This window comes from Puma concolor, chromosome F2 (assembly GCF_028749965.1).
Source record: "Puma concolor isolate L17-30 chromosome F2, mPumCon1.1.hap2, whole genome shotgun sequence".
NCBI lineage: Eukaryota > Metazoa > Chordata > Mammalia > Carnivora > Felidae > Puma > Puma concolor.
Genome location: NC_141684.1, coordinates 50,522,338 through 50,549,689, shown reverse-complemented (window position 1 = coordinate 50,549,689; position 27,352 = coordinate 50,522,338). Strand labels below are relative to the sequence as shown.

The 27,352-nt window shown below is 38.2% G+C and overlaps 1 protein-coding gene across 1 annotated transcript; it reads right to left on the bottom strand.

Annotated features, from left to right (window-relative positions):
* Positions 1-1,190: 1,190 nt before the first annotated feature.
* On the bottom strand, positions 1,191-27,352 carry CA1 (carbonic anhydrase 1). The gene is made up of 7 exons (XM_086695952.1): positions 27,262-27,352; positions 11,415-11,612; positions 9,932-10,050; positions 7,144-7,239; positions 4,486-4,548; positions 2,991-3,146; positions 1,191-1,408 (listed from the first exon to the last, which is right to left on the bottom strand). The coding sequence occupies exons 1-7, from the start codon at positions 27,350-27,352 to the stop codon at positions 1,292-1,294; spliced, it is 840 nt and encodes a 279-aa protein (XP_086552078.1). The 3' UTR covers positions 1,191-1,291.

Here is a 27,352-nt window from a genome sequence, read left to right as displayed (position 1 = left end):
TCGGTATCTGGCAAATATACAGTAATATACACACATTACTTTTGCAAAGAAAGTATTTCTGTTTATATAATGCTCATGTGAGCAGAGCTAAAGTATTATTTGTACCTATTAGATTTTAATAAGAAGGATTCTTTAAATTCTGGGCCCCAGATCAAAAATTTCAAAAGAAGTCCCTTAGTGCGGTTTTTAGGTACAAAGTAAACACAATCTTTATACAAAGACTCTCTCAGAGCATTGAAGAATCTGCTTGATCTGTCTTTTTAAACTATGTTTATATTTATTTAGAAGTTTTTACTGATTCTGTAACATTAGACAGCTCTAGGACATTGGAATGGGTATGGGCTTTGGTATCTAATACAGTTACTTGTATTAAATCACAGAGAAGGAAATGAAAGTCAATTACAAGACTATACACTAGACACAAGATTTGAATTCTGGATGTAGATATGGCTTCAGAAAGAACTGGCTTTAGTTTAGGGACATATCTGACTTAAAAATTACGTGATGTTTTTATATGATTTTAGGTCGAAATGACTCCATCATTTTTATAAACCATTCACTGGTGAATTTTCTTCAAATTTTGAATTATAGATTCTCTATTCAAGCTAATCAGTTATAATAATGGGGGGAAGGGGAGAAACCACTGGCTTTACTAATGGGAGGAGCAAAAGTGGAAGCAATATCCAGAAGCAACATCTTCCTGTATAAAAGACACCATTTTAATCACAGACAACACAAATGTTGGGCTGGTATAACGATATTAAGTACAGTTGTCATCTTAGCTATATATTTGCCTTTAAGAGTAAGAAAATACATTTCTCAATATTTCATCTCAAGCTGCTCTTAGGTTATCACATTTGAAGTAAAATAATATTGCAAATAAGGCACTTAAGATTTTTGGATGTAAATGGGGTAGAAAATTAATATTAAAAAAACAGAGCACATAACAGATAAGAAAGGGATAAAATTATTTTATTGGTTCAACTAAACTGAATAAAGTGGAAAGAGATACAAGTCACTAAGAAATTATCCAATATACCTTAATTGTAATTATAAATAATTCCACAAAATAAACTTGAATTTACACACAAGTTTAACAAGCTTATAGATGATTATTTGAGTTAAGCATTAAGAACAAAAATTAAAACTTTTCAGTTCTACAGATTAAATTTGCAGCTATGCTGTCTTGCTAGTATTGAAATAATTTTATTTCTTCAAAATTTGTTTTACTGGTTTGTGTCAGAAGCAGGGCAGTGTTTCTGGAAGGAGGATAAGTTCCTTCCTGTTCCCGTCAGAATGAAGCTTTCACTATTCTGCCCTTCAGAGGCTGAGGTGGTCGGTTGTTGTGCTGAATGGGGACAGCTTTGTCACCTTCAACATTTGATAGAAGACTTCGGAACTGTGCCAGCTGGGAGGAAGAATAAAATATTTAAGGAATCAAAGGCTATTAAAGTTACACAAAGCACTTTATTTCCAGTATAATCAATGCACTGATATATAAAAAACTAAGTTATTGATTGCAATGACTTCACCAATTGGAAGGGTGGAAGGCAAAAATTCCTTCACATTTCTTTGAACTAGGTATTTGGTTTAAATGATCAAGGATTGACTGGATTAGAATGCCAACTTTCTCAGAGTGTCAACTGGGCTAATTGGGTCAGTGACTTTCTGCTTTTGGCCTCAGTTTCTGTATAGTAAAATTACAATCACGTTGACTATATTCACTGTGTTGTGCCTTTTACCCCTGTGACTTATTCACTCCAAATCTGTACCTTCCCCTCCCCTTCACCTGTTATGCCCATCTCCCACCCTTTCCCCTCTGACAGCCATCAGTTTGTTTTCAGCTTGTGTGTCCGATTCTGCTAAAAATCTAGCCTATTTAGAGTAAGTGACTTCAGCTATGGCTGAAGGCTTCTTTGTTAAGGCACAATGTGATAATTTATGAGTTCTCAGAATAATCACTTTCCCACCCCAAAATATATTGTTACCTTTTTCTTAAAACATCACCTTACAAAAACAAAACAAACAACAACAACAACAAAAAAACCCCACAAAAAACCCTGTCATTTAATGTAGACAGACTTTTAAGAGTTCCACAAAAACATCAACTGGCCTATAAAACTATTGAGGCATGAAAAAAAAGTCACTGACTTCACAATTAAAAGAAAATTGCAAAAAAGGAAATAATGATTGCAACTGAAAAAGAAATTGGTGTGTCCTCACCATTTTATCGCTCCAGATTTAATAGAGGCAAAACTTTATACAGATAATGTAGTATGGAGCAGGCCCCTTAAATAGCTGATAGGAAAAATATTGAACACTATCAGCTATTTACAATGGGTTTTTGTGAAGATTAAATGGGTTAATACACATAAAGTTCTTAGAATGTTGCTTGGCATGTAGCATATGTTATCAGTAGGCTACATACTTGCCTGTCCTATAGGTTTGTTCTGAGAATTGGCTGACAAAACATGTATAAGGCACCTAATGAAAGTACTTGCTCAATCAGTGGTAGTTATTATTATCATAATTATAAACAATAATTAAAGAGATATTTTTTTGGATAGTTAATAATTAAAACCTTCAAAAAAGAACAAAAAACCTTTGTCAACTCTCAAGGTATGTCTATTGTGAGCCATACTTCCTCAAAGTCTTGGTAGAATTTCCAGGGACAATCTTTTCTTTGTTTCTCAAACTCTTAGGAAGACACTTGTCAAGGTTGGATTTTTTTTTTAATAAGGTCAAAAAGATAGTAGGAGTTCAGAATCTCATATTTTTTTTTTCTGTATAAAGGAGAAAACAGTATTATAACACACATTTCTGTTTAATTATTCAATAGATCTAAGTCAGAAATGAATCTTTTTCACTGGGAGTGGAAAACAAACTCCTCAAAAATCTATTTGAAATCATAATGTCCACCTTACTATGAATTGAAGTGATATTCCTGCTTTGCACTCCTAAGTCCCACTCTTTCACCCTTTATACTCTACCTGTTCTGGGCTGATACCAATGCTCTCCTTACAGATGATCCAGATGACACTCTCATGAAGAGGAGGATGAGTCAGAGAGCCAAAGTAGGTCCAGTAATCCAGGGATGAAGGAAGGAGAGTAGAGGGGTCAAAATTTGTGAATGGGGCTCGTTTGCCCTGGAAGGAAAAGAAATGTATCATTATACCATGATTTAAAATACTTACAGCATATACATATATGGTATCTATGTTATATAATTTTGGTATATATATTGTCTTGATATTTTAGCTGAAAATTTAATTTTCCTACTATATAGTATACACTGGTGTGTTTGTAGATATAAACAATAAAAGTAATAGAAGACTGAAAAATTGCTACACTGGCATTTTGGCCAAGCAATCTTCTTTCCTCATTTGGCTGAACATAAACAAATGTTAAGAAGTTTTAAAATAATCTATATTCTCTAGAAGATCTTTCACTTCCAGAATAAAACATTTATTGTTTCTTTAAAAAAATTTATTTTGTTTATTTATTTTTGAGAGAGAGGTAGAGAGAGAGAGAGAGAGAGAGGGAGACAGAGTGTGAGCAGGGGTTGGGGAGGGGCCAGAAGCAGGGTCTAGGCTCTGAGCTGTCAGCACAGAGCCTGACATGGGGCTCGAACCCACAAACTGTGAGATCATGACCTGAGCCAAGGTCAGATGCTTAACTGACTGAGCCACCCAGGTGCCCCAAACATTTACTGTTTCTTTAGGAATGATGCCAGAAACTGTTCCAGTGACAAAACTATTTATTGATGTGCAAACTAGTTATGTTTTAGCCTTTTCTATTTATTCCTATTTCTGTTTTGGTTGTTTATTAATGGCTTGTTAATGGTATCTCAAAAAAATACCCCTAACTCCTGCATTTTTGTACTGCTAAAGAAATAGAGACATTTTTCTTCATGAAATGGGAAAAAAAATCTCATTTTAGTTGGATATAGTTTTTAAAGAAAATTTGAATGGCTATGAAACTTCTTCTATAGGCTTCATCCTGCTGAAATAGATAATAATTGTGAAAAAGAAAAAAACAAAACAAATACCTGAGTCAGAGACCTCAGAAGCAAGCAATATCCAAGTAGTACCTTGATTTTCAGAGTGGTAACTTTTGCTTTAGGCTTCTTATTCCCCACTTCAAATATGTAAATGATTTCAGTAGTTCTGTGGATTCTTGTTCTCAGATTTAAATGTTTTCATTTATTTATTTATCTTTTAAAGTTTTTTTTTTTTTTTTTGAGAGAGAGAGAAAGAGAAAGAGAAAGTGTGTACATGCACAGGTGTGCTTAAGCAGGGGAAGAGCAGAGAGAGAATCCCACGGAGGCTCTGCGCTCTCAGCATGGAGCCCAATGCGGGGCTTGATCCCCCAGGAATTGTGAGATCATAACCTGAGCTGAAATGAAGAGTCAGTGGCTTAACTGACTGAGGCATCCAGGGGCCCCTCTTGTTCTCTGATTTAAACTAATGTGTTTAGTCTATTTACCTTGGTTTTAACTGCGTTTAGGGCATCAAGTACTTTCTGCAGTCGTGAGTTGGCCTTATCAACCTGGAGATTTAAAAAAAAAAATGTGTGTTAGAAAGTATTATTAAGTGAACCTATGTTTGGCTATTTTTTTTTCAATTGGAAACCGTAACTGAAGAAAGGTAAGATATTTTCTCTCTGCTTTAGGAGAGGGAATTTTGTTGGTTGTATATCCTTGCGGGCCCTTGTGCTCTGTAAGTTGTTCATAATGTGTAACCACCATCAACCTAAAAACAAGAAACCAGCTCAAGAGGTAAAGTGTTTACTTGAGATCAAAGAATTACAATTCAGGGCACACAGATTGAGGTAGAAACCCAAATAGCGTTCTAATTACAGGACATAGACTCATTTATGGAAGAGGAGGATGATCATGTCAGTAGTTTGTTTGTTTTTTGTTTTTTTGTTTCTTTACATTTTTTTATTTTTTTATTTTGAGAGAGAGAGAGAGAGAGAGTGGAAGGGGCAGAGAGAGAGTCCATGCTGTCAGCACAGAGCCCAGCTGAGGGTTCAAACTCACAAACTTTGAGATCATGACCTGAGCCAAAACCAAGAGTCAGACGCTTAACCAACTGAGCCACCCAGGCGCCCCCATGTAAGTAGTTTTTGAGAAGAGTTCATTGGTGCTGACAAGCAGGGTGAGATTTGTACATTACAGATTTGTCAGGTGAAGTGGTCACTACGTAAAAGTTCACTTTTGTTAGTTCTCTCAAATAGGATATTCTTGTTCTTGTTGATTTCTTGGAATATTGGTGGTTTGGCCCAGTTCTAAGGTTCAAAAAGCAGGATGTGCAAGGCAGCTCTGAAATGGCCACTATATCTCCATGGTAAATGGCTCTGTGTATGTCATTTTTTCACACCACAGATGAAGTGGAAAACAAAACCTTGGTTTTAATTTAATATGGACAAGATGTTCAGGGATATACAAGACAAAATCCAGGAATTTAGCAAAACTGTGATACAAAACACAGCCTCTTACTTTTGGCTTGTTTTATTAGTTATAATGAGTACAATGCGTGGCATGTTGTAAGTGCTCAAGAAAGGTTAACTAGAATTGCTATAATCCCAAAAGTTAGCTACCTGTGATGTTTATAATAAGACATATGTTTACAACACAGAGCTCCTAAAATCCTTGGAATTTGCTAAGTGATGACAGTGATAAAGGTGTCTTCTGTTATGTTAATTAGGGGACTTCTAGACTGAATCTGAAGGTGAGGGCTGGTTGCCAGGAGAAACAAACAGGGGATTAGAGGGTTGGACCTTTCAATTCTACCCTCAGACCTCTAGGGACAGGAGAGGGGACAGGGCTAGAGCTTGAATCAATTGGCAATGGCCAATGATTTAATCAATTGTGCCTAAATAATGAAGCTCTTATAAAAACCCAAAAGGACTGGGTTCAGAGAGTTTCCAGATTGGTGAATTAAAGGAGATACAGGTAAATCAGTGTGCCTGGGCAGTGCACGGAAGCTCTTTGCCTTTCCCCATACCTAGCCCTATGCATCTTTTCTATCTGGCTAGTCCTGGGTTATACCCTTGTATAATTAACCAGTAATCTACTAAGTAAAATATGCTCTGAGTTCTGTGAGCTATGCTAGCAAATTAAGCAAGTCTCTTTGAACCCAAGGAAGAGGTCATGGGAATCTCTGATTTATAACCAGTCAGTCAGAAGCCCAGGTAACAACCATCTGGACTTGAGGACTGACATTTGAAGTGGGGCAGGGGGACTTGTAATCTTGCAAGTCTGAACCCTTAACCTGTGGAACCTGATGCTATCTCTGGGTAGATAGTGTTAGAATTGAATTCCTGGACACCCTGCTGGTGCCCAAGAATTGCTTGTTAGAGGTGTGGGGGGAACCTGTCACATTGGAATTTGGTGAGCAGAACCCAAAAGATCCTAGTATATCCAATTTAATAATAATTTCCCTATAGGACTTTTCAGGGACTCTCCTATAGAGGATTTCAGCAACATATGCCATTTTATTTTATTTTATTTTATTTTATTTTATTTTATTTTATTTTATTTTATTTTATTTTATTAACTTTATTTATTTTGAGAGAGAGTGAGCAAGTGGAGGAGGAGCAGGGGGGAGAGAATCCCAAGCAGGCTCTGTCCTGTTAGAGCAGAGCCCAATGGGGGCAGTGGGGGGGGGGGGTGCTGCTGATCTCACAAACTCTGAGATCATGACCTGAGCTGAAATCAATAGTCAGATGCTTAACTGAGCCACCCAGGTGTCCCAACATCTGACATTTTAAATATTAACTGAACTTTCTTTATGGGACAATAATCCTCTTAGTATTTTTTTTTCTGATGATACATTAAATTGATAAATTCCTGAACCTATGAAGTAGAAGTTTAGAGGAAAAGAAGTTTAGAAAAGCTGGAAAATAGAAATTCCACCCTCCTCCAATATCTTCCCATGTTAGCCCTACCTGAAACTTAATTCTCTCAAAAAAGGGAAAAAACCAAGAGAAAACAAAGCAACAAAATATTCGAGAACTGTTTGTTCACCTGTAGCCATTAGTAGAATGGGAAATTTTAAAAAGAAAGACTCAGATATCCTTTTGCCTTATTTTATACTTTTTTGATGTAAGAAATTGTGTTAACTGAGCTCTGTAACTCACCTTCATCAAAACACCAATAATTGCCAAACCATCAGCCTGTGAGGCAGCTTCAGCAAAGCTGGAGTATTTTGCAGAATTCCAGTGAACTATGTGAAGCTAAAAATGATAATGTGGTCAATTAGTTATTTATACTTCTGTGAAGACAAAAAGTTATAAATTAACTTGTTAATATATGAAGATGTACTGTTGGCTTAAATAACATTTATGTGAACCTTTATCCAGTGGATAAAAGGGCTATATTCTCACTCTTAAGAAGGGTTATGTACATTGAATAGAGTGTGCAATTTGCAATTTCCAGGGAAATAGTGAGTAAATTTCTTTTCCCCTAGTATTATAATTATTCAATATTATTTATTTTAAAAAATTGCTTTGGTATAAAAAGATCAGGAATTTGAACTGATTAGTTTTAAACACAGTTGAAATAATTTCTGTCATGTGAGATACTTTTTAGTAATTTTATGGGTAGGGGTTCCTGGACAATCTAGGAGTCTTGGCCAAGAACACGTTCTCTTGAGCATATGTAGGCTCCTCTCATATCATTATCTCTAGCCTAACCTCTCTGTGGAACTCTAGATCTGAATATCCAATATGTATGTATGTCACCTTGATATCTTCTTGATATTTCCACATTGATGTCTAATAATATCTCAAACTTAACATGGCCAGAGTATAACTCTTGATTTTTTCCTTGCCAAAACTGTTTCATTTTCCCAACTTTGGAAAAGGGTACCATCATCTACCTAATTGCTCAATCAAAAAGTACCACAGTTATCATTAATTTCTTGCTCCCCACCCCCATCAATAGCCCTCTTTCAGCAAGCACATCTCATAGATAATACCTCTTCACTTGGTTCACAGCTTTGCATTAGCTGCTGATTTTGTCTGGAATGTCCTTCCCCATAATCTGTCAATGGCAGCCTTTTGTCTTGAATTAGGGCTGAACACAAATGCCACTACTGAAAGAATTCTTTTATGACCTCCTAACATAAAGTGATCATCTGGTCAATCATCACTTTCAATTAACTAGTTCTCTCCATACCACCTATTTAATTTTTTTTTTTTTTAACTTTTTGTTTTTTTCAACGTTTATTTATTTTTGGGACAGAGAGAGACAGAGCATGAACGGGGGAGGGGCAGAGAGAGAGGGAGACACAGAATCAGAAACAGGCTCCAGGCTCTGAGCCATCAGCCCAGAGCCCGACGCGGGGCTCGAACTCACGGACCGCGAGATCGTGACCTGGCTGAAGTCGGACGCTTAACCGACTGCGCCACCCAGGCGCCCCAACCACCTATTTAATTTCTGTCTCTTTCTCTTGCTCTCTGGGTCTTGCTTCTCTCTCCCCTCCTCCTCTCTCCCCTCCTCCTCTCTCCCCTCCAACTCCTGCTCTCCCTCCCTCCCTCCTTTCCTCAATCACATGTGGAATTTTGTGGCTAAGTGCCTCTCATCTCTAGCCTGGATTATTTTTATTTTTCTTAAATTAGATGAGAGAATCACTGATTTCGATTTCTTAGATACAGCCAGATACCCATCTAAAAAGATAGTATTAATTTAGGCTCTGAGTCCATTTAATTTTAGTCTACTTTTTTTTGAGGGAGAAATGGGAAGAAACATTTAATAGGTTTCTGTAGTATTAAAAGTTATTAGCCAAGCTTTACAATGTAATGTAAAGCCAGTTATATGTGTATATAATTCCCAAAACTTCTATCAAAATAATAAGAGCACATACCCTGTAACCTAGTAATCCCTCCTATAAAAAAAATCTGCCCCACTGATGTGTTTTCACTGGGGTATAAGGTATATGTATTTGTTGCAGCATATTTTGGTAAAAGTCAAAAACCAATGGAACAAAAAGCAAACGGCATTGCAATTGTCCATCGGGGCGGGGCGGGGGGGAGGCAGTTACATAAATTCTGATATATTTATACAATGAAATACTATACAAACATTAAAAGAATGAGGTAGAATTAACTCTACTGACTTGGAAAAAAATGATTATGATAAATTGGTAAGTAGAAAAAATTGCAAAACTATTTGTATTACAAATTCATTTTGTAAAAGTAAAATAAAAAGTCAACCTGTATATATGGGAGTATATATATATATAATATTTTGTATTATATTAATACATATAAAGAACAGAAGTTCTTCTTTTTCAATCTCCCAGATGCTCTGTTGACAGTTTGATGCAAATATTCTTGATTTTTCTATGTATATACAGACAAAGAGTCTTGAAATGGATCACAGACTTCCGTGTGAGGGCAAGTCAAGAGGGTGGAGGGTGGTGGCCTACAGCAGGAGCCCTCAGGCCCTCACTTAGGCGTATGTTATTCTTTGTATACATTCCTATGGTTAAACTTGCACTCTTAGTAGAGTCTTATTGAAGTGTTCCAGCCTGGCTACACCTATGCCACTGGTGTGTCCAAATTGAACATTTGAATTAGAAGCAAATGGTGTGGTCAGCTTAGAGTCAGAGCTTTAAAGGAGAGCAGTGTCTCCTCTTGATGCTGTTGTCAAGGTAACAGTTTTTAAGGCATTCTGAAGAGAAAGATGCTTCTTGGGCTCAGGAGCTCAACTCCAAGTTCAGCTACCTTTTTCACATGCAAAATTTCCTTCTATTGCCAAACTCAGTACGTGCCTGTTTGATTTTAAAGGGGCTTGGGAGTTCTCCTATAGAGACCAGAATGCTCATTCCTTTGGAGCTATTATAATGGTGTCTTATGTAGTAAAGCAGCTGCTTCTGAGAGTAATTCTCAGTGTAATTATGTCTCAGTTACTAAGTTACATTACCTCTCCAGAATATTTGACTCCATCCACTGTGTGTTCAGAACCATAGTCATTTGTGCGGCCCCAGTGAAAATGGAACTGACTGAGCCTGTAGCTTTCAGAAAGAGGACCACCTCTCAGCACTAGAAGAAAAAGGGAACTACTGTTAGTTTTATGATCATAAGCTCCTGCTTATCTTTGCATTTAACATAATCCAACACGAAAATGGATTAAGTAGAACTAAAAACAAACGCTGGTGCCAAAGGCTTTTTCTTGTTGGATTTTTTCCCACATCCACGATGATGGCATTCATATGTATGGTGCATCCCTGACCATTGCATTGAGTTATATACAATTCTCAGCCCGTGAGCTGTAATTTTACCTTTTTCTGCTGCCAAGAAAGTATATTGGAAGGTGGGTGAATTGTAAGGATTTCCTCGAATCTGCTATAATTTGCAAGTTTATTCATTCATTCTTTCAACAAAGACTAAATAGGAAGTATGCATTAAGATCTTTAGTAATTTATTTTGAGTAACAAATTACTCATCACATACTTTTTACTAGTCAAAACACAACAGTGTATCTTGACAGCTTTGTTTGAGAATGCCTGTCCAGGGACCGAAAGAAAGTGCTAGGGGGTCAGTGAGGTCACTTTAAAAATTTTAACATTGAATGACTATGTCGTTTTTAGAGAGTCTACACAATCATATGGCTAATTAAACACACATAACACCAGATCTTATATAATATAACAATGGACATAGCCCCAAGGTGCTTAAAATTTAGGGTCAGAACCTTGCAGGAAAGTGCTAAAACAAGTCTTGCTTTTTGTCAGTAGAGTTGTCTTATGAAATTACCATTTGATAGTTATTCAAGAAACATTTATGAGAATCTTACCATGTAGCAGGAAATGTGCCAGATTCTGGGGTATGAAGATAATTCAGTGACTACAGTATAGCAGTGGAGGGCGGGGGTGGGGGGGGGTGGGGAGATAGACCAGTGCATTTAAGCACTGAATAAATCTTGCAAGATTTATGTAAGACTTACATTCTTACTGGTACCCGAGAACTTCACAACAACAGAGCTATTTTTCTGGCGGTAAAAAATAAATACATTCTTCACTCCGTTTCTCTTTCCTACTGTGCTCCTCCATTCTCATTCCAATTAGAGAATATTTGCCTTTTCAGTTTCATGTTCTATATTCTATATTCATTATGATGGTTCATTAAACCTTCTTGGGAAAAAATACTGTTTATTTAGAGAGTGTGAAGTGAGTGCAAAGATTCTAGAGACCAGAAGAGATGGGCTGGTGTCATGGAAGAGAAGGGCTTTACCACTTGGGAGTTTTCCAGAAGTCCAAGATGCTTCACCAGATCGCAGCCAAGTTATGTGTACTACACACATGCACAAAAGACCGAGGATGGTGTTTGTGTTTCTTAAAGTCCTATTGTTTAATTTGTCCCAGAAGAGTTAAAGAAAACATAACCAGAAGGATCTTTTGGCTCACCTGATCGGTTATCATTGTCCTCAAAGCTTACATGGAAAGAATGTCCCACGTTGATAATTTCTTTGGCTGTGGCTGGATTGTAGGAGACACTGATAGGTTTAAGAGAGGTGTCACGTTTGGTTTCACTGGTTTTAATGTCAATGGGAGATTGGTTATTTCCGTTTGCAATGGGGTACAGCTTGCCCCATTGTTCAGGACCTAGCAAGGTAAACACATGCATACAATCATCACATGTCTGATTCCAAGTTTTAGGAGGATAACTAGTTCTCTGCTTATTAGACTAGGATTAATTCTGGTATCTTAAATGATATTATGTCTAACTTAATGAAAATTCAACATTTAAGAATGCTCCTTTTCTATACTATCCTATGAAATAGTGTATTTGTCAACACCACAATAAATATTTTACAATTAGCACTAGATTTCTAAAATACAGGTGAGAGAGAGAGAGATTGAGAAAGAGGAAGAGACAGAGAACACATTTTGTAGACAACCATGTCCCAAAGGAAAACTGTTAAGGGTACATACAAAATTTTTATAATTATTCAAGTCAGGCAATTCAAACTGTTAACCTAGGACTGTACAGCTATTTTATTTATATTTATATTTATTTACTTTTTAAAAAAATGCACAATATCTCTTTTACTGGAAAAGGCAATGAGCTAGTATTTTGTTTTACATGAACAGAAGAACTCTTACCATTGTGGTCATCATATCCCCAGTCAGAACTTGCCATGATCTTCTACTTGGTTTTCTTTTCTGCAAACAAAGGTAATTCCTGGAATAACTGACTGCAAGTAAGCATGCAGGAAACAATGGAAACCACCTCGTGTGGGTTTTTATAGACACTTCTCTGCCCTTAATAGGCCACTATGTCATTATCTCTGCCTATCAGGAAATATAGATAAGTAAAAAATAAAAATAAAAAAAGATATTATAAAAAAAAGCCCACAAAGGTCAGATCAGTTTCAATTGTTTTATTTTCTTATATTGTAAGAGCGAAATATCTAAGTCATAGGTTTTATAAAACCAGCCCCATTTCTCTCATGTTAGTAGAGATACAGCTAAATACTTTCATATATGAGTTGTTGGGTTTCCTAAATTAAAAATGGATTTGTGCACTTGATATTTCCAATTATACCCTTGCTGGATACTTAAGTAATACTACAAATGGTAAGGAGAATAATTCACATGTTTATAGGATGGTTGCAACTAGTATCATGATGTTAATTTAAAATCAGATAACAAAATTACTGATCATTTATAATATATGCTATCTATGAAATACATTTCACAGACACACAGGATTAGAAAAAAGTCCTTTGTTTTAAAGCAATATTGTAATTCATAAGTGGAGATAATTTTATTGATATTGAAATTCCATACAGCTCGTATTTATTTTACACATCAAATTCAATTCTACTGGAATAGAAACTATTTTTTTATATGCTTCTATACAATTTATAAAGCAATTTCACCACTACCATATGCACAAAAATCCTACCGAGTAAGAGTTATCATTTTGTAGCTGAGAGATATTGAGACTTCACCAAAACTAGCAAGAAGTCAAGAAGCCAGGCTTCAGCCACAAGTCCAGTTGCTTTTTTCACTATACCCTATGTGAAACCTATGCGACCTATGAGGTGGGTGATCCCTTAATTCTCCTCTTACATCTACAGTTCTCTTACACCCAATTTAAGCCTGAACCAAGATAAGAATTGCCACCTGTTGAGTGACAAGAAGATATATGGAAGCTTTCAAGCAGGCAAAGAAAACCAATTAGGAGGTATCAGACTCTGGCTGGGTCCATGTAACCAAGGCTCTGAACACACTCAAAGGAAATACAACCAGAAAAATGAGCTTTCACAGTAATGCTTTTTCATGTCATGGTAGTTATTATCTCCTTTCACACTCTCGAATTGTCTGAGGTACCTGGGTTCCTTGAAGGGAGAGGAGGGTCAGGCACAATTCTTAGCTAGTTTGACTAGAGAGACATATTGTTTGTCCCTTTTTGACTAATAATGGCCAACTGCCTCAGATACAGTGGGGACTATGGCTCATGAACAGAGTAGGGAGAGGTCCAAGCTCCCATTCTATGCTCTGGTGGGCAGAAGGAACTATTATGTAAAGGGAACATTTTTTTTTAAGGTACCATTTATTGAGGGCCCAGTATGTCTCAACTGCTGTGTTGGAAACCTTATGTGCGTTAATTCATTTAAACCTCACAGCAACCAAATTAGGCATTAAAACCTGTATTCTGCATAAGAAGAAGGCTTCACAGAGGTGAAGATACCTCCTATGGTTACAGAAGCTTTTAAGTGGCTACTTACATCCTGTAAGTCTAGAGTTTAAATCTAGATCTAACTCCACAGCTTATACTCCTTCTTAACCTTCCGTTGTCAATAAATGCCCACAGACTTCCACTTGATTCTGTTTTCTGGAGGATTGGATTAGTTGGTCTGTTCTGGTCTGGCTCAAGATGACCAATAGTCAGACTTGATTGTTGCACTTACTTCATTCCAGACTTGGTGTCTCAGGTTGGCCAGAAGTTCATGCAGTGATAGAAGGTACTCTTTGCCTTGTACTTGCTTCCCAGTATTTGCTATTTTGCTAAAAATAAGTAAACGCAGAACTATTTTAATTAACATATTTGAAAAACATATTTGAAGAAGACGACCTCTTTTCATTATATGGTTATGTGATGATTCATCACATGAGTATTTTAACATTCAATATGGCATGGTAATTCATTTAAAGTTTTTGGCACACAATTACTTCAAGCCCTAACTATTATGACCTTTTATTCCATTACATACCTGGGTGTGTTTGTGTACTCCCACAAGCAGAAAACTATATAGAGAAAGGATGTAAAATTTAATGAGTACCTATGGTTTGAGTCCCAACACCCCACCTATTTACTTTTATTCTCTTTTTTCTGCTTACAAACTTTGCCTCTTTCAGCTTAATATCTCTACTCAGTCCAAGATGTCTCATTTTGCACACTTCACTTTCACCTATAGCCTCCCCACCGCCACCCCCTTTCCTGTTCCAGGGCTGTGATCTTTGGACTGCTTTTGCATACCCAGGAGCTCAATCTACACAGCTCTGCTCTTCTAAACTAACACTTTATTTCCTAAGGCCATCAAATATTGAAGAGGACTATTTTTCCTGATAAAATATTCCAAATAAGTCTAAATGTACTTGAAAATGAATCAGGAGCAACGAGGCTGATGGAAAATTTTTTTTTAAATGTTTATTTATTTTTGAGACAGAGACAGAAAGACAGAGTGAGAGCGGGGGAGGGGCAGAGAGCAAGGGAGACACAGAATCCAAAGCAGGCTCCAGGCTCTGAGCTGTCAGCCCACCATGGGGCTCAAACTCACAAACCGCGAGATCATGACCTGAGCTGAAGTCAGATGCTTAACCGACTGAGCCACCCAGGTGCTCTGAAAAATCTATTTTTTTTAAAGTAATGCAAAAATATGTAAGTAATTCTGGGAGAGAATTGCTTAACTCATAACATTAGGAAGTGCCAAGTTATGTCTCAATTATATCTCAATAAATTACTGGGAAAACCAAAAATAAAAAAGATTTTAGCTCTTTGGAGATCTTTAAATGTTGAAAGCGTGATGAGCAGAAGGTTTAACTTTAATAATTACATTGGTTCAATTGGCAAATTTTATGAAAACGTACTCATGGGCTGAGGGGAAGAAAAGAAAGGTTTCCTTCATTACCTTATGAAATGGAATTTCAGAGGCTGAATATTACAGAAAAAAATTTAAAGATGAAATGTCGATTATCCTAAGGGGAAGCCCATTATCCTAAGGTGGCCCACCCTTAAACTATATACCACAATTTTATCTCTTGACCTTCATGATAAGTAAATTCCTGCCACAAACATACAGAAATAGCGAGAGTGCTAGCAGATTGAGTGCTATTGGGAGAAATGCTTCCCGGGGCCCTCGTGCCAGGGGGCGGTGGGCTGGTTAGAAGACTATTCAAGGAGAGGCACCAGGATTGGAGTCCCTTTCTGGTTACCTCAAAAGCCCGTGTGTGCTTCCTCTTCTCTATACTACCACGTTTTTAACAGGCTGTCTATAAAACATTTGCTTTAAAGTTAGTTAATATTTATTGAGTAACATCAGTTAACTTTGCTGGAGATTTTTCAGTGTCCTGAAATGTTTTTCAAAAAAGCAGCAACTTCTCCTCAGCGTTTTACAAAATTTGGAAACCATAATTAGCTGAGTTTATATTATATTTAAAAGTGTTAGAATTTCTATTTGAGCTTTTATCTTCTGGTTTCCTAAAGGGACATTTTCCTCTGGTTGCTCCTTTAACATTTTAAAATTAAAAACATGAACTCTTCTGTAGGTGAAGAATGACGGTGAGTCTCAAATTTAAGTCTGTAATTAAAAAATAATTCTCTGGTCCAGAAGGAAGGGAAAATGGGAGGGAGGGCTGTGCCCAGTTATGGTAGAGATCTGCTAAATGCCACTGCAAAGAAATTCCGAAAGGAAATAGCTGTTCTACACTGTTTAGAGCTCCATAAGGAGAAGTGGCTTCCCTGGGACTCCTACTTTCCCCCAAATAAGGAAACACAATTAAAATTTTTTAACATAGTTAAAATCAAGTGTCATTTTTAACCATTATATCTGGCATGACTTGGGGGCACCTGGATGGTTCAGTCAGTTAAAAGTTAAGCCTCTGACTCTTGATTTCAGTTCAGGTCATGATTTCAGGGTTGTGAGATTGAGCCCCCTGTCAGGCTCTGTGCTGTCAGCATGGATTCTCTCTTCCTCTCTCTCTGCTCCTTCTTCATGAACCCTCTCTCTCCCTCAATAAATGAATTAACTAAAAAGCAACTTGCATGACTCTCACATTGCTCCCTAACTTCCCTGCCCTGCCAGAAGTGGTACCGTACAGGGTGGCAAAATAAGCCTTCAATCTAGTGGAGAAGAGGGTCGTGGAAAATGGGGATATTAGCTCAGACGTTTCTGCAGTAAGACAACCAGAAATTCTGATACGTTGATTTAGTTTTTTTTAATGTTTATTTATTTTTGAGAGAGAGAGAGGGAGACACAGAAACCGAAGCACAGTCTCCATCAGCACAGAGACCAACGCAAGACTCGAACCCACGAACCATGAGATATGACCTGAGCTGAAGTCAGACACTTAACAGACTGAGCCACCCAGGTGCCCCAATCTTTCTCTTCTCTTGAACGAGATGTCTTACCACCTTTATTCTTCCCAGTGGATGTCTTTATCTTCATCCATACTAAGTTTGTTCCTACTTAAAAGCCATTGCACTTGCTGTCCCCTCTGTCTCGATTTTTCTGTATCTAGACTTTTGCACAATATCCCCTCCTCAGACACAATTTTCCTGACCTCCAAATCCAATATATCTCCCCTCTTCCCAGTCTGTTGCATCATTCTGTCTTATTTCTTTCATAGCATATTTGTTGCAGCCTGACACTCATTGTTTGCATTCTGAAATTAATTTTATTAATAAATAAATAAGTTTATTTATTTACTTGCTTAATGTTTATAACCATCTCTATAATGACATAGGACTTTATTTTTTTCTTTTTCTTTTTTTTTTTAAACTCACTGAGTTCACTTACGATGTGCCTGGAAAACAGTGGTACTCAATAATATTTCACTGAAGTGAAAAGAGAATGATTAAATGGTCATTTTAACTTCAATGATTGTATTTTTATAAAGACTTAGAAGGGCAGAATGCTTAGCAGGGACTGTGCCTACCGAAATGCACAGATATGAACTAGGGGTATGTGCCACTCCACTCATGTTCATATCTGGAACTAAGGAAAAAGAGCCTTTCCCCTTTCATTTCTGTTAATGGGAGGAATTAAGTGCCCCATCTGTGTCTGTCAGTCATTGCCGGGAGAGTGATAATGTTGGTCTTTATAAGTGTCAAATTTTTTGACACTCTATAAGTGTCAAAACTTAACTCTTCAAATGCGGTTTGAATTTTTGACACATAAATTTCAAAGATCCATACTCTCTTGGTTTTTATTACTGTAACTAAAGAAAAAACTTTCAACCTCCTATTTCCTGTCTTAGAACGTATTTTTGAATGCAATTTTTTAATGCACTAATGAATATCTTTTATTAACAACTAAGTCAACTCTCTCAATAGGTAACTATTTTAATTCACAGCACAGAGGCGTTTATAATTTCCTACAATTTCATGTTTTTAAAAATTTTTGTGGGGGGGCGCCTGGGTGGCTCAGTTGGTTAAGTGTCCGACTTCGGCTCAGGTCATGATCTCGCAGTTCCTGGGTTCAAGCCCTGCATCAGGCTCTGTGCTGACAGCAGGCCTGGAGCCTGCTTCAGATTCTGTGTTTCCCTCTCTCTCTGCCTCTCCCCCACCCATGCTCTGTCTACCCTTTCTCTCAAAAATAAATAAACATCAAAAAAATTTTTTTAATAAAAAAATTTAAAAAACTTTTTTTAATGTTTATTTTTGAGAGAGAGAGAGACAGAGACAGAGACAGAGACAGAGACAGAGCATGAGCTGGGGAGGGCCTGAGAGAGAGGGAGACACAGAATCTGAAGCAGGCTGCGGGACTTGAACTCACAAGCATGAGATCATGAGCCGAAGTTGGATGCTTAACTGACTGAGCCACCCAGGCGTCTCTACAATTTCATGTTTTTAAAACCATTAAATTTTAAATACATCTAGTTGACTCTCATGCTTATTGGAATTACTGGTTGGAAAGATATACTGTATACGCTAAGAACATAGGCTTGTGCACTTTTAAGCTAATGGTTAAGAAGCTCTTTTATTGCATGAATGGTAACCTGAGAAGGTTAATGGTGCCATCCTTATATTTATTTTTGTAACCAACAAAATACTATTTGTATCTTATCTCTTATAACTATTTGGGGGAATTGATGAGCCCTTCTACAACAGATGACATATTAAGCAATATTTTTCACCTAAAAATAAAATAACATGAACGATGCTTTGTAAACCATACAATATCATACAAATATAAATGATGAACTTCAGCCTCAAAAAGAAAGTTTGATTTTAACTCTCAGGTCAATACATGATTAACTAAAATAAAGTAGTACAAGTGATTGCATGTGGCCTGAAATTCAAACAATTGCATAACAGAAATCTGTTTGTCACAGATTAAAGTAAATGCTACAGGTGAAAGAAGATAAGTTCTCAAAAGTAAATATTAAAGGAAGTGAAGGTCAGTCTTATCAGTCAGCTTGTTAAAATATCTTTCATGCAACCTTTTTTGGCTTTTAGGTCCATCTACCTAAAATTTACCCTAAGATTAAAAAAGTTTCTGCCGACTCCCTTAACAGTTTTGTTGCCTCTCAGACTCTTTTATCAAAGGTAAGGTTTTTAAAATACATTTGCAGTTGAACATTCAATTTAATACATGCCTTTTTAAATGCAGTGTTTCTTAACGGACAGTCTGCAGGTCACTTGCCTCAGATTCATATGTGCATGAATAAAAATGCACATGTGTTTGTGTCTCAACCAATCCCTGACTTTAGGGGCCTGTGTGAATCTAGCCCAGCAACCTAATTACCAAAGATATATTTCAACGAGAACAAGTCTCTGACCAAACTTTCCAACTGTACATTCATTATTAGCAGACAGGCACAAAATAGTCACATGACTTGTCTGTAGTTTCAGGAAGGCCAGCTATAAAGGAGGTTCAGCCACCAGCACTTGGTATGAAAGACTCACTCTTAAACAGGCTTCAATAACATCAGGACTTGTGTACTTTGTTGTTGGGACAGGCAGCTGGGGCTGAGTGGGGACTTGACTTACAAAGTACATCAATGGTATTCAAGGACTGGACTTGTCCACTCATATCTCTTGTTCATGTAAGAGTTATGGGTCTAGTAAAATTTCCTTAGCCAGTTCCTAATCTTGATACCACTAATCTCATGAGTACAAAATTATTTCTAACATACTATATAGTAAATAATAAGCCTTTCAGTGTTGGTTCAGTTGCAAATATGCTAAATAGTCACCTGTGAAGATGCTAGGTCCTAATTAGAATGCTGTCAAGCATTCCTATTAAGCATTAGATTATATGAACAAACACATTATTTATATGGAAAGAATATATAAATATAACACCGAATGAATAAAAATCTCTGCATATGAGACTTGGAATCTGTATTTAAAAAAAAATTTTTTTTAATGTTTATTTATTTTTGAGATAGAGAGTCAGAGAGACAGAGAGCGAGTGGGGGAAGGGCAGAGATACATGGAGACAGAAGCAAGCTCCAGGCTCTGAGCTATCAGCACAGAGCCTGATGCGGGTCTCAAACTCATGAACCATGAGATCATGACCTGAGCTGAAATCAGACATTTAACCACCTGAGCCATCCAGGCACCCCACTGGAATCTGTACTTTTAAATTTTTTTTTTCAACGTTTTTTATTTATTTTGGGACAGAGAGAGACAGAGCATGAACGGGGGAGGGGCAGAGAGAGAGGGAGACACAGAATCGGAAACAGGCTCCAGGCTCCGAGCCATCAGTCCAGAGCCCGACGCGGGGCTCGAACTCACGGACCGCGAGATCGTGACCTGGCTGAAGTCGGACGCTTAACCGACTGCGCCACCCAGGCGCCCCTGGAATCTGTATTTTTAACAAAAATTCCCAGGTGGTATTTTTAAACATACTCGGATAGTTTTACAAACACTTTTTTAAGACCCTGAATGCCATTTGCCTGACATGCCTTCTCCTTTAGGAAAAATACTGAATAGTAGTAGCTACTTTATGAATTCATCTTTTCTTCCCCCATAAGAATTCTTCAATCCTTTAATGCTTTTGTTAGTACCTAACTGCAGGAAAGGGATTCTTTTTTGAATTTTTTTTTTTTGTGATGCCCCTTTATCTGTTGGGGCAACATGCTACATACAGAGTGGTGACCTGTTATACAAGGGTTTTTGAATTAAACGCTCAGATCAGATCCATGATTAAGTAGAGACAGGTCCAATAACAAAACGCCTTTCAGTAGTGGAAATATTCATTGCTGCAGGCAGCGGTTTGTCATGTTAATTCACTCTTAACTGGTCCCTGTCCTCGTAAGTCTATCAAAGAAAAGTGGCAAGAACACTGATTGAACCAGTGGTTTGCAGAATGACTCATTCAAAGGCAGAGCACATGGAAGTACATTACAGACCCTCTTTATTGATCTAAACAGAGTGAACAAAGACACCTTATGGGGTGAAGCAATATCTACAATGCTCCTTCAGTCTCTAAAGACTTTGTTTTGTTTCATAGCTATTTTCAGGTGTTAGCATTATCTATAAAATCCTTTATCCAGGTACCTCAATTTATTTGAGTCATGCTATTTCTTTGTTGTAAACTGGGTTAATAATACTCAACTGGAAGGTTGGTTTTTTTTTTTTTTTTAATATAATGAGGATTAGAGATAAAGCCACACAGCAGATGCGCAGTAGCAGAGACAGTATTTTTTTTTTTTTTTTAACTGAGTGTAGTACTAATAATGGAAAACTGCATGGGCTGTGGTTAAATAGGATGGGATAGTTAGATGCTGCAGAGTTGAGGACACAGGGCTGTGTCAGAGCTCCTAAGACTTTGATTGATGAAGTATACTGGCTAATCAGGCTTGAAACCATGAGGCATCATCCTCCCTAGGGCATTATCTAAGAAATTAGTAAGGAATAAAAGGAATGATTATGGGTGCTTTTCAAGGAAGAAATTCCTTTAGAATTGCTCCCTAGAATGGGGGGTTTTACTCATATGATCTTATTTATAACGTTTAAGAAGTCTGTAAGCTGGGTAGAGAACACATTTAAGTATCCTCACTTTGAAATGAAGAAAGAGGCTCTCATGGGTGAGGAAATGAAATCATGTATCCAAACTCAGATATAAGTGTTAGAACTAGAATGTCAAGTCTTCAAACTCTGTCAAGTGTTCATCCCACAATGACAAATTATAAAATCAAATGAACAGTAGCTTTCCTTCTATCACTTTTTACTTCATCATTACAGGGTTCACTGATATGGTGAGTTCCCACCCCAAAACAGTCAGTGTAGTTTCCCTAAAATAGATGCCATAATGTTGTCATAGATAGGGTTTGGTTTTGTCTACAGGGGTCCAGAGTGTGATATGGGCCATCATGTCTCCTAAAAAAATGGATGCTGTGGTTTTTTGCATCTCCACAGCCAGCCTCCTTAGGCCTGTAGAACTTTCCCATACACCACCCCTCAGGCTCTTTCAATGCCCACCTTCCCTACATTTCTGTGGAGAAACCGTGATTTGAATTCCCTGGTTTTCAGTATAACTGATGAATGCATATTGCCACATTTTCACAAAAATCTGCTTTATTTCTTCTAGTCCTAGGGGTGAAGGATCAGAGCACAGGGCAGAACATAATAAATCCTCCTCTCTTCTATTTCTAGAGCTGGAAGAAGAAAAAAGTAAATATATATTAAGTTCCCAACAACAAGATTTCAGAAAAGATTCCTGTCCTTTTAGCTAAAGATGAAATAGCAAGATTTTAATTAAAGTCCTTCCTGGTCCTGTCTACCTTTATACAAAAAATTACTTGGACAGTTAATTTACTTGGTAGAGGTCTTGTATCTTATTCTGAGTTTCCTCTGTTTTTCAGGTTGCTTCAGGTAAGTGAGAGCTACCTAAATATACAACTTACACTAAGCTAATATCTAAAATGGGTTTGATTATAAGTAAATGAAGACTTTTAAGGACTATTAAAGTCTAGCTCTTCCTTCAGCAATGACCCCCACAGGGTCTTCTCCTATGCTGAGGGCTCCTTTAGCTTCTGGACTCAGAAGAGTTTGGAGAGGCTGCTTGAACTGTGGCATGAAAGGCCTTGGGTCTCAAAACATCAGGGTTAAGAGTGAAAAGCTGTTGAATGAAAGCCTTCTGATTGCATTCCCTTATGCCTAGTTTATGTGGTGCTGTGCTGCAATTCCTTAATATGCGATACTTGGACATTGCAGTAATAGTCCTAAATCTTTTAAGACTGCCCCGGACTCTGCCTTTCACTAGTTGGTAGAGTTCCACTTAACCTTTGTGCAAGTGCCCAAGGATTACAAACTGAGAGGATGACACGTTGGCAAGTGCCTTACTTTTCCATCATCACCCAGGAGGCAGCCGGAACCAGTCTGGTGAGAAAGAACTCCAGGAAAAACACCGCCCCAGGTTCATGTCAATAATGCTTTTAAAAATGGAGACCCACAAAATCTAGCGGGTCCTTAAGAGCCCTAGTGGCTAAGAACCAAGCTCCAGTTAGAATGAAGCTTATGAATTTAGACTTCCTAGAACAAAAAGGGCTGATTGTATGCAGTGATTTGATCTGGAGAAGATGAATTCCTGGTAATGTTATCAATTCCTCCTGTTGCTAATTCCTGGGGGCGCTATCTAGCCAGGTTTACATTCAGTGTTCTTACAATGTGGTCTTTTGTTGCTCCTGTCCAGGCTCCAAGACAGGCTTGGCTTGTCCCCCTGCAGAGTTGGACAAGATTCTACTGCGTGGTTGCTCACAGCTGGCACCAGCTGTTGCTACACTTTTCCATCCTAACGTTGCTTCTTGGTTAAGATCTTGTCTCTAGTCCTCCCCAATTTTTGATACTACATATATAAGGCCAGACTGTTGGCTGGTAAACCTGATATTGTTAGTAAAGTCTAGTGGCTCCCTCCAAAGGAGTAGTGACTGTAACATAAAGTCACTTCTGGATAGGAAGCTGACTGCCATTTATTTTGGTTACTATAATGGTTTCAAAGGAATCATTTTAACTTTAAAATAAAAGGTGACAGATAAAAGTTTACTTAAGGTTTCCAGTTCTTAAAACATAAACTTGGAGTGGTAAGGAAGAAAGGAGTCATCTTTTAGCAGCTGCTAGACATAATAAAATTTGAAGACAAGAAAGATAGGGTATCTTTTATTAGATCAGATATTAGCAGCCATGTTCTGGCATGATGAACATACCTTCTGTATGAGACGAGTATGACATACACTCAAAAAACAGCCCAGAGAGGAGAGAAATGCCAACGATAATAGATGTGACCTTTCAGTGCCTTGGCCACTGGCATTGCGCGAAGGTAATCCTAGATCCCCCATTTTTCCATTTGGATGTAGCTAAGACTGACAGGGCAGGTGTCCTGCCTAAGGCAACTGATGTATGATTTGCTTTCAGTCTTCTTCCTATTTGCCTCTTCCAAAGCGAGCTTGAAAATCCTGCCCTTTTGCTAGCTCTGCAGAGAACCCAGAGGTGAGGACCTGATATATTATTTGTTACTTGTACCAAATTGGCTGCTATTGTACCAATGTGAAGATCGATGACAAATGGACGCACCTTAGAGGTTTTTATACTGCTATGCAGTGCAGGAGGATTGAAACGCAGCTATGACGAATGACTTGAACTGCAGTGTCTAGATGAAACTAAATTGAGCACTACTTAATCCCTTCATCATAATATGAACAAAGAACAAAACAAATGGTGGCAGTCAGGTGTTGCCTCAGGCACCACAATTCTGGTTGTTGAAATTAGCTGTGAGTTCATTTTGTAACTCAGTTATTCACCTGCTGCCACTGATGTCACCAACCTGTCTTATTAAACATCAGGGCTGCCCTCAGATCATTCAACCCAACTCCATGGACAGATGGAGAAAGTTTGCTGGGAACTCAGTGACCATGGCTTCTTAGGGGATAAAACCAGGATAAATGTGGGAGAGAAGAAAACCACATTCTGCCCCAATACATGTTACCAAGCAGCACTTGTAGAATCCTCCCTCTCTCTTTTATTTGTCCCCAGCAGGAAAAATGTTTAAAAGCAGTCTAGGAGGAATGTCATCATTCTAGTCTGCAGTGGTCATGTGTGAACTTATCTTTTCTGGAAACTGAACTCTGTTTCTGGTGTCCAGCTTGAGTCAGACCTACACCTGTATGCTTGGTTTCAGTTCTGTCTGGTGCCATCCAGAGTAGCTTAGCTCCCTGGACCTCAGCCCCAGTCCTCCCACCTGGACTCTGAGCTTTCCTTTGATTTGAGTGTTGGTGTTCCAAGCACTGCTGCCTTGGGACTCCTGCTCCTGCTCTGCACATCCCTGCCTGCCATCTCAGTCCCCCTTCTAGCCCAGGATCCTCTTATCTTACCCAGATCAACCATTAGTTGGGTTCAAGTTCAGGTGACCAGAGGCTGTCTGGAGACCCAAGCAACAGGAGAAAACACAAGTTGGCATGAGCCAGAAACAAAGGCCAGTGTGAACTCCCCAGTAATCAAAAGTGTGAGGAAAAATGTCTTGCCTAGATGAGAAAAAAGTGTAGGTAAGAAGAACATGAGCCATTAATTATGTGCCACACTAATGACTAACATGAGGCTATGCCCTTATAACTCTGCTGATCAGGGATCATTTGCATTTTGACTTTCTGCACATTGTGAACGTTATTTATGAATATTTTTATTTATAACTTTAATTTTTGAGGGTAATATGTTCATGTGGTTCTAAATTCAAAGATATAAAATAGTACAACAACAAAAAAATCCTCTTCCCATTCTCTATCCCAGAGAGAACCAAAATTATCAATTTCTTTCACACTCTTCTAGAGATATTCGATGCAGATATGGGGAAATAATTGCATATATTTTCTATTTTTTTTAAGAATACAAATAACGGGGGTGCCTGGGTGGCTCAGTTGGTTAGCGTCCAACTTTGGCTCAGGTCATGATCTTGCGGTCCATGAATTCGAGCCCTGCATCAGGCTCTGTGCTGACAGCTCAGAGCCTGGAGCCTGCTTCGGATTCTGTTGTCTCCCTCTCTCTCTGCCCTTCCCCACCTTGTGCTCTGTCTATCTGTCTCTCTCTCAAAAATAAGTAAACATTTAAAAATTTAAAAAAAAAGGAACGGATAGTGTTATACTATATGTATATTTTTGGCTCCTTTTCCTCTGAATGTGTTGGGATTTGGCCATATCACTATATTAAGAATGTTTTCATTGGGCTTTACAATATTCTTTTGCATGGACTGCCATTGTTTATTTACCCATTCACCAACTGATAGACATTTAGATTACTTCTAGTCATTGTAAACTGGTAATATAAGTACCTAATAAGTGTGTAAAGTCATTCACCAATATAACTCATTATAAATTCCCAGTTGCTCATCTGAAACCCGTGGGGCCACATGTGCTTCAGAATTCAGAATTTCTCAGATCTTAGCAATACCATTCAGATATTATATAAGTAAAGTCTTTTGTGGGGCCTGGAGAAGCACCCTGTAATTTAATGTATTACAAGTTTTGTAGCAAAATGTATGAATAGTCATAATAAGTGGAATAAATAAGGGCCATAAATACCTTCACATCAGTTCAGGTCAATTAAAATTTTTTTTGAAATATTTATTTATTTTTAGAGAGAGAGAGAGAGAAAGAGCATGAGCAGGGGAGGGGAAGAGAGAGAGAGGGAGGCACAGAATCCAAAGTAGGCTCCAGGCTCTTAGCTGTCGGCACAGAACCCAATGCAGAGCTGAAATTCACAAACCATGAGATCATGACCTGAGCCAAAGTCAGGCGCTTAACTGACTGAGCCACCCAGGCACCCCCAGGTCAATTTCTCTTAATGTTTATTTATTTTTGAGAGGGAGAGAGAGAGAGAGAGAGAGCGCGCGTGTGCCTGAGTGGGAGAGGGGCAGAGAGAACAAGAGACACAGGATCCAAAGCAGTCTGCAGGCTCTGAGCTGTCAGCATAGAGCCCAACGTGGAGCTTGAACTCATGAGCCATGAGATCATGACCTGAGCCAAAGTTGGATGCTTAACTGACTGAGCCACCCAGGTGCCCCAGTTCAGGTAAAATTTTGTTCACAAATGAGTTCAGGTCAAATCAGGTCAGGTTTTTTGCAGAAAAAATTTTTGGTTTTTGGTAAGTTGTAGATTTCCTAAAATGAAGCAAGGCATAGTGGACCTGTATTTCCCTCCCCTATGTTGAGTGGGTCAACACAATGGCAATATGATTTAAACTTAGGGAGCCTGAACACCTGCTCTACCATTTACTCCTTGTGTGACACTGTGGAATTGCTATACGTCTATAAGCTCCTGTTTCCTCTTCTGAAAAATGGGGACAAGAATTCCTACCCAGCAGGGTTGTAGTGAGAGTTCACATGTCTAGCAACTGGGATGCACACTACGATTGGCAGCTGCTATCATTGTTCATGGGAGGTGGTGTCTAATACAATACAATTAAGTCATTCTTATTCCATGAAAATTTGAAGGTAACAGGAGAGAGAGACAGGAATTTTGTGTAAGAATCTTAGGAGAGTTCTTTAAGGAAAAAGGACTAATACCCAAAGCTTTCTCTCTGGGGTTTACACTTATTAAAAACTGTTGGTCTGGACAGGGCAGTGCTGACCTAAGCTCAGAGTCAAGGAAGTTCCAAAGACCCTTTGAAAATGAAACCCGCAGAAAGAACCTGCACAATGGACTGGTCCCAAACCCAACCTGGAGACAGAAGGGCAACAGTAGTCTGGGTCCACCAAGAACTGGACATAGGAACCTATGTGGCTCCAGGCATCCTGTGATAACCCTTCTGGCCTGTGGGACTAACTATCTTAATTAACTAGTTAATTAATTAATTGACTTAATTATCTTTGGATGTTGAATGATCATAGTTCTACAGGAATATTCAAGAAATTTACACACATGGCCGTATCTTTGTGGGTATTATGGTTTATTGGGGACTTGTGATAAATAGGTAAACAACAAGCAGATCACTAAGCTCTATAGGCGTAAACTAGGTGGGAAGTGGTGGGACAGGAATGGGTGACTTTACGTCAGGCAGACAGAAAAAGCCCATGGAAAGAAGTACTCTGCGAGCTGAGATGAGAAGGCAGCAGCTGTGCATAGAGGAAACCAGGAGGAGGAGGCAGTGAGGGCAGCGGTGGAGGTGCGTGAGCCAT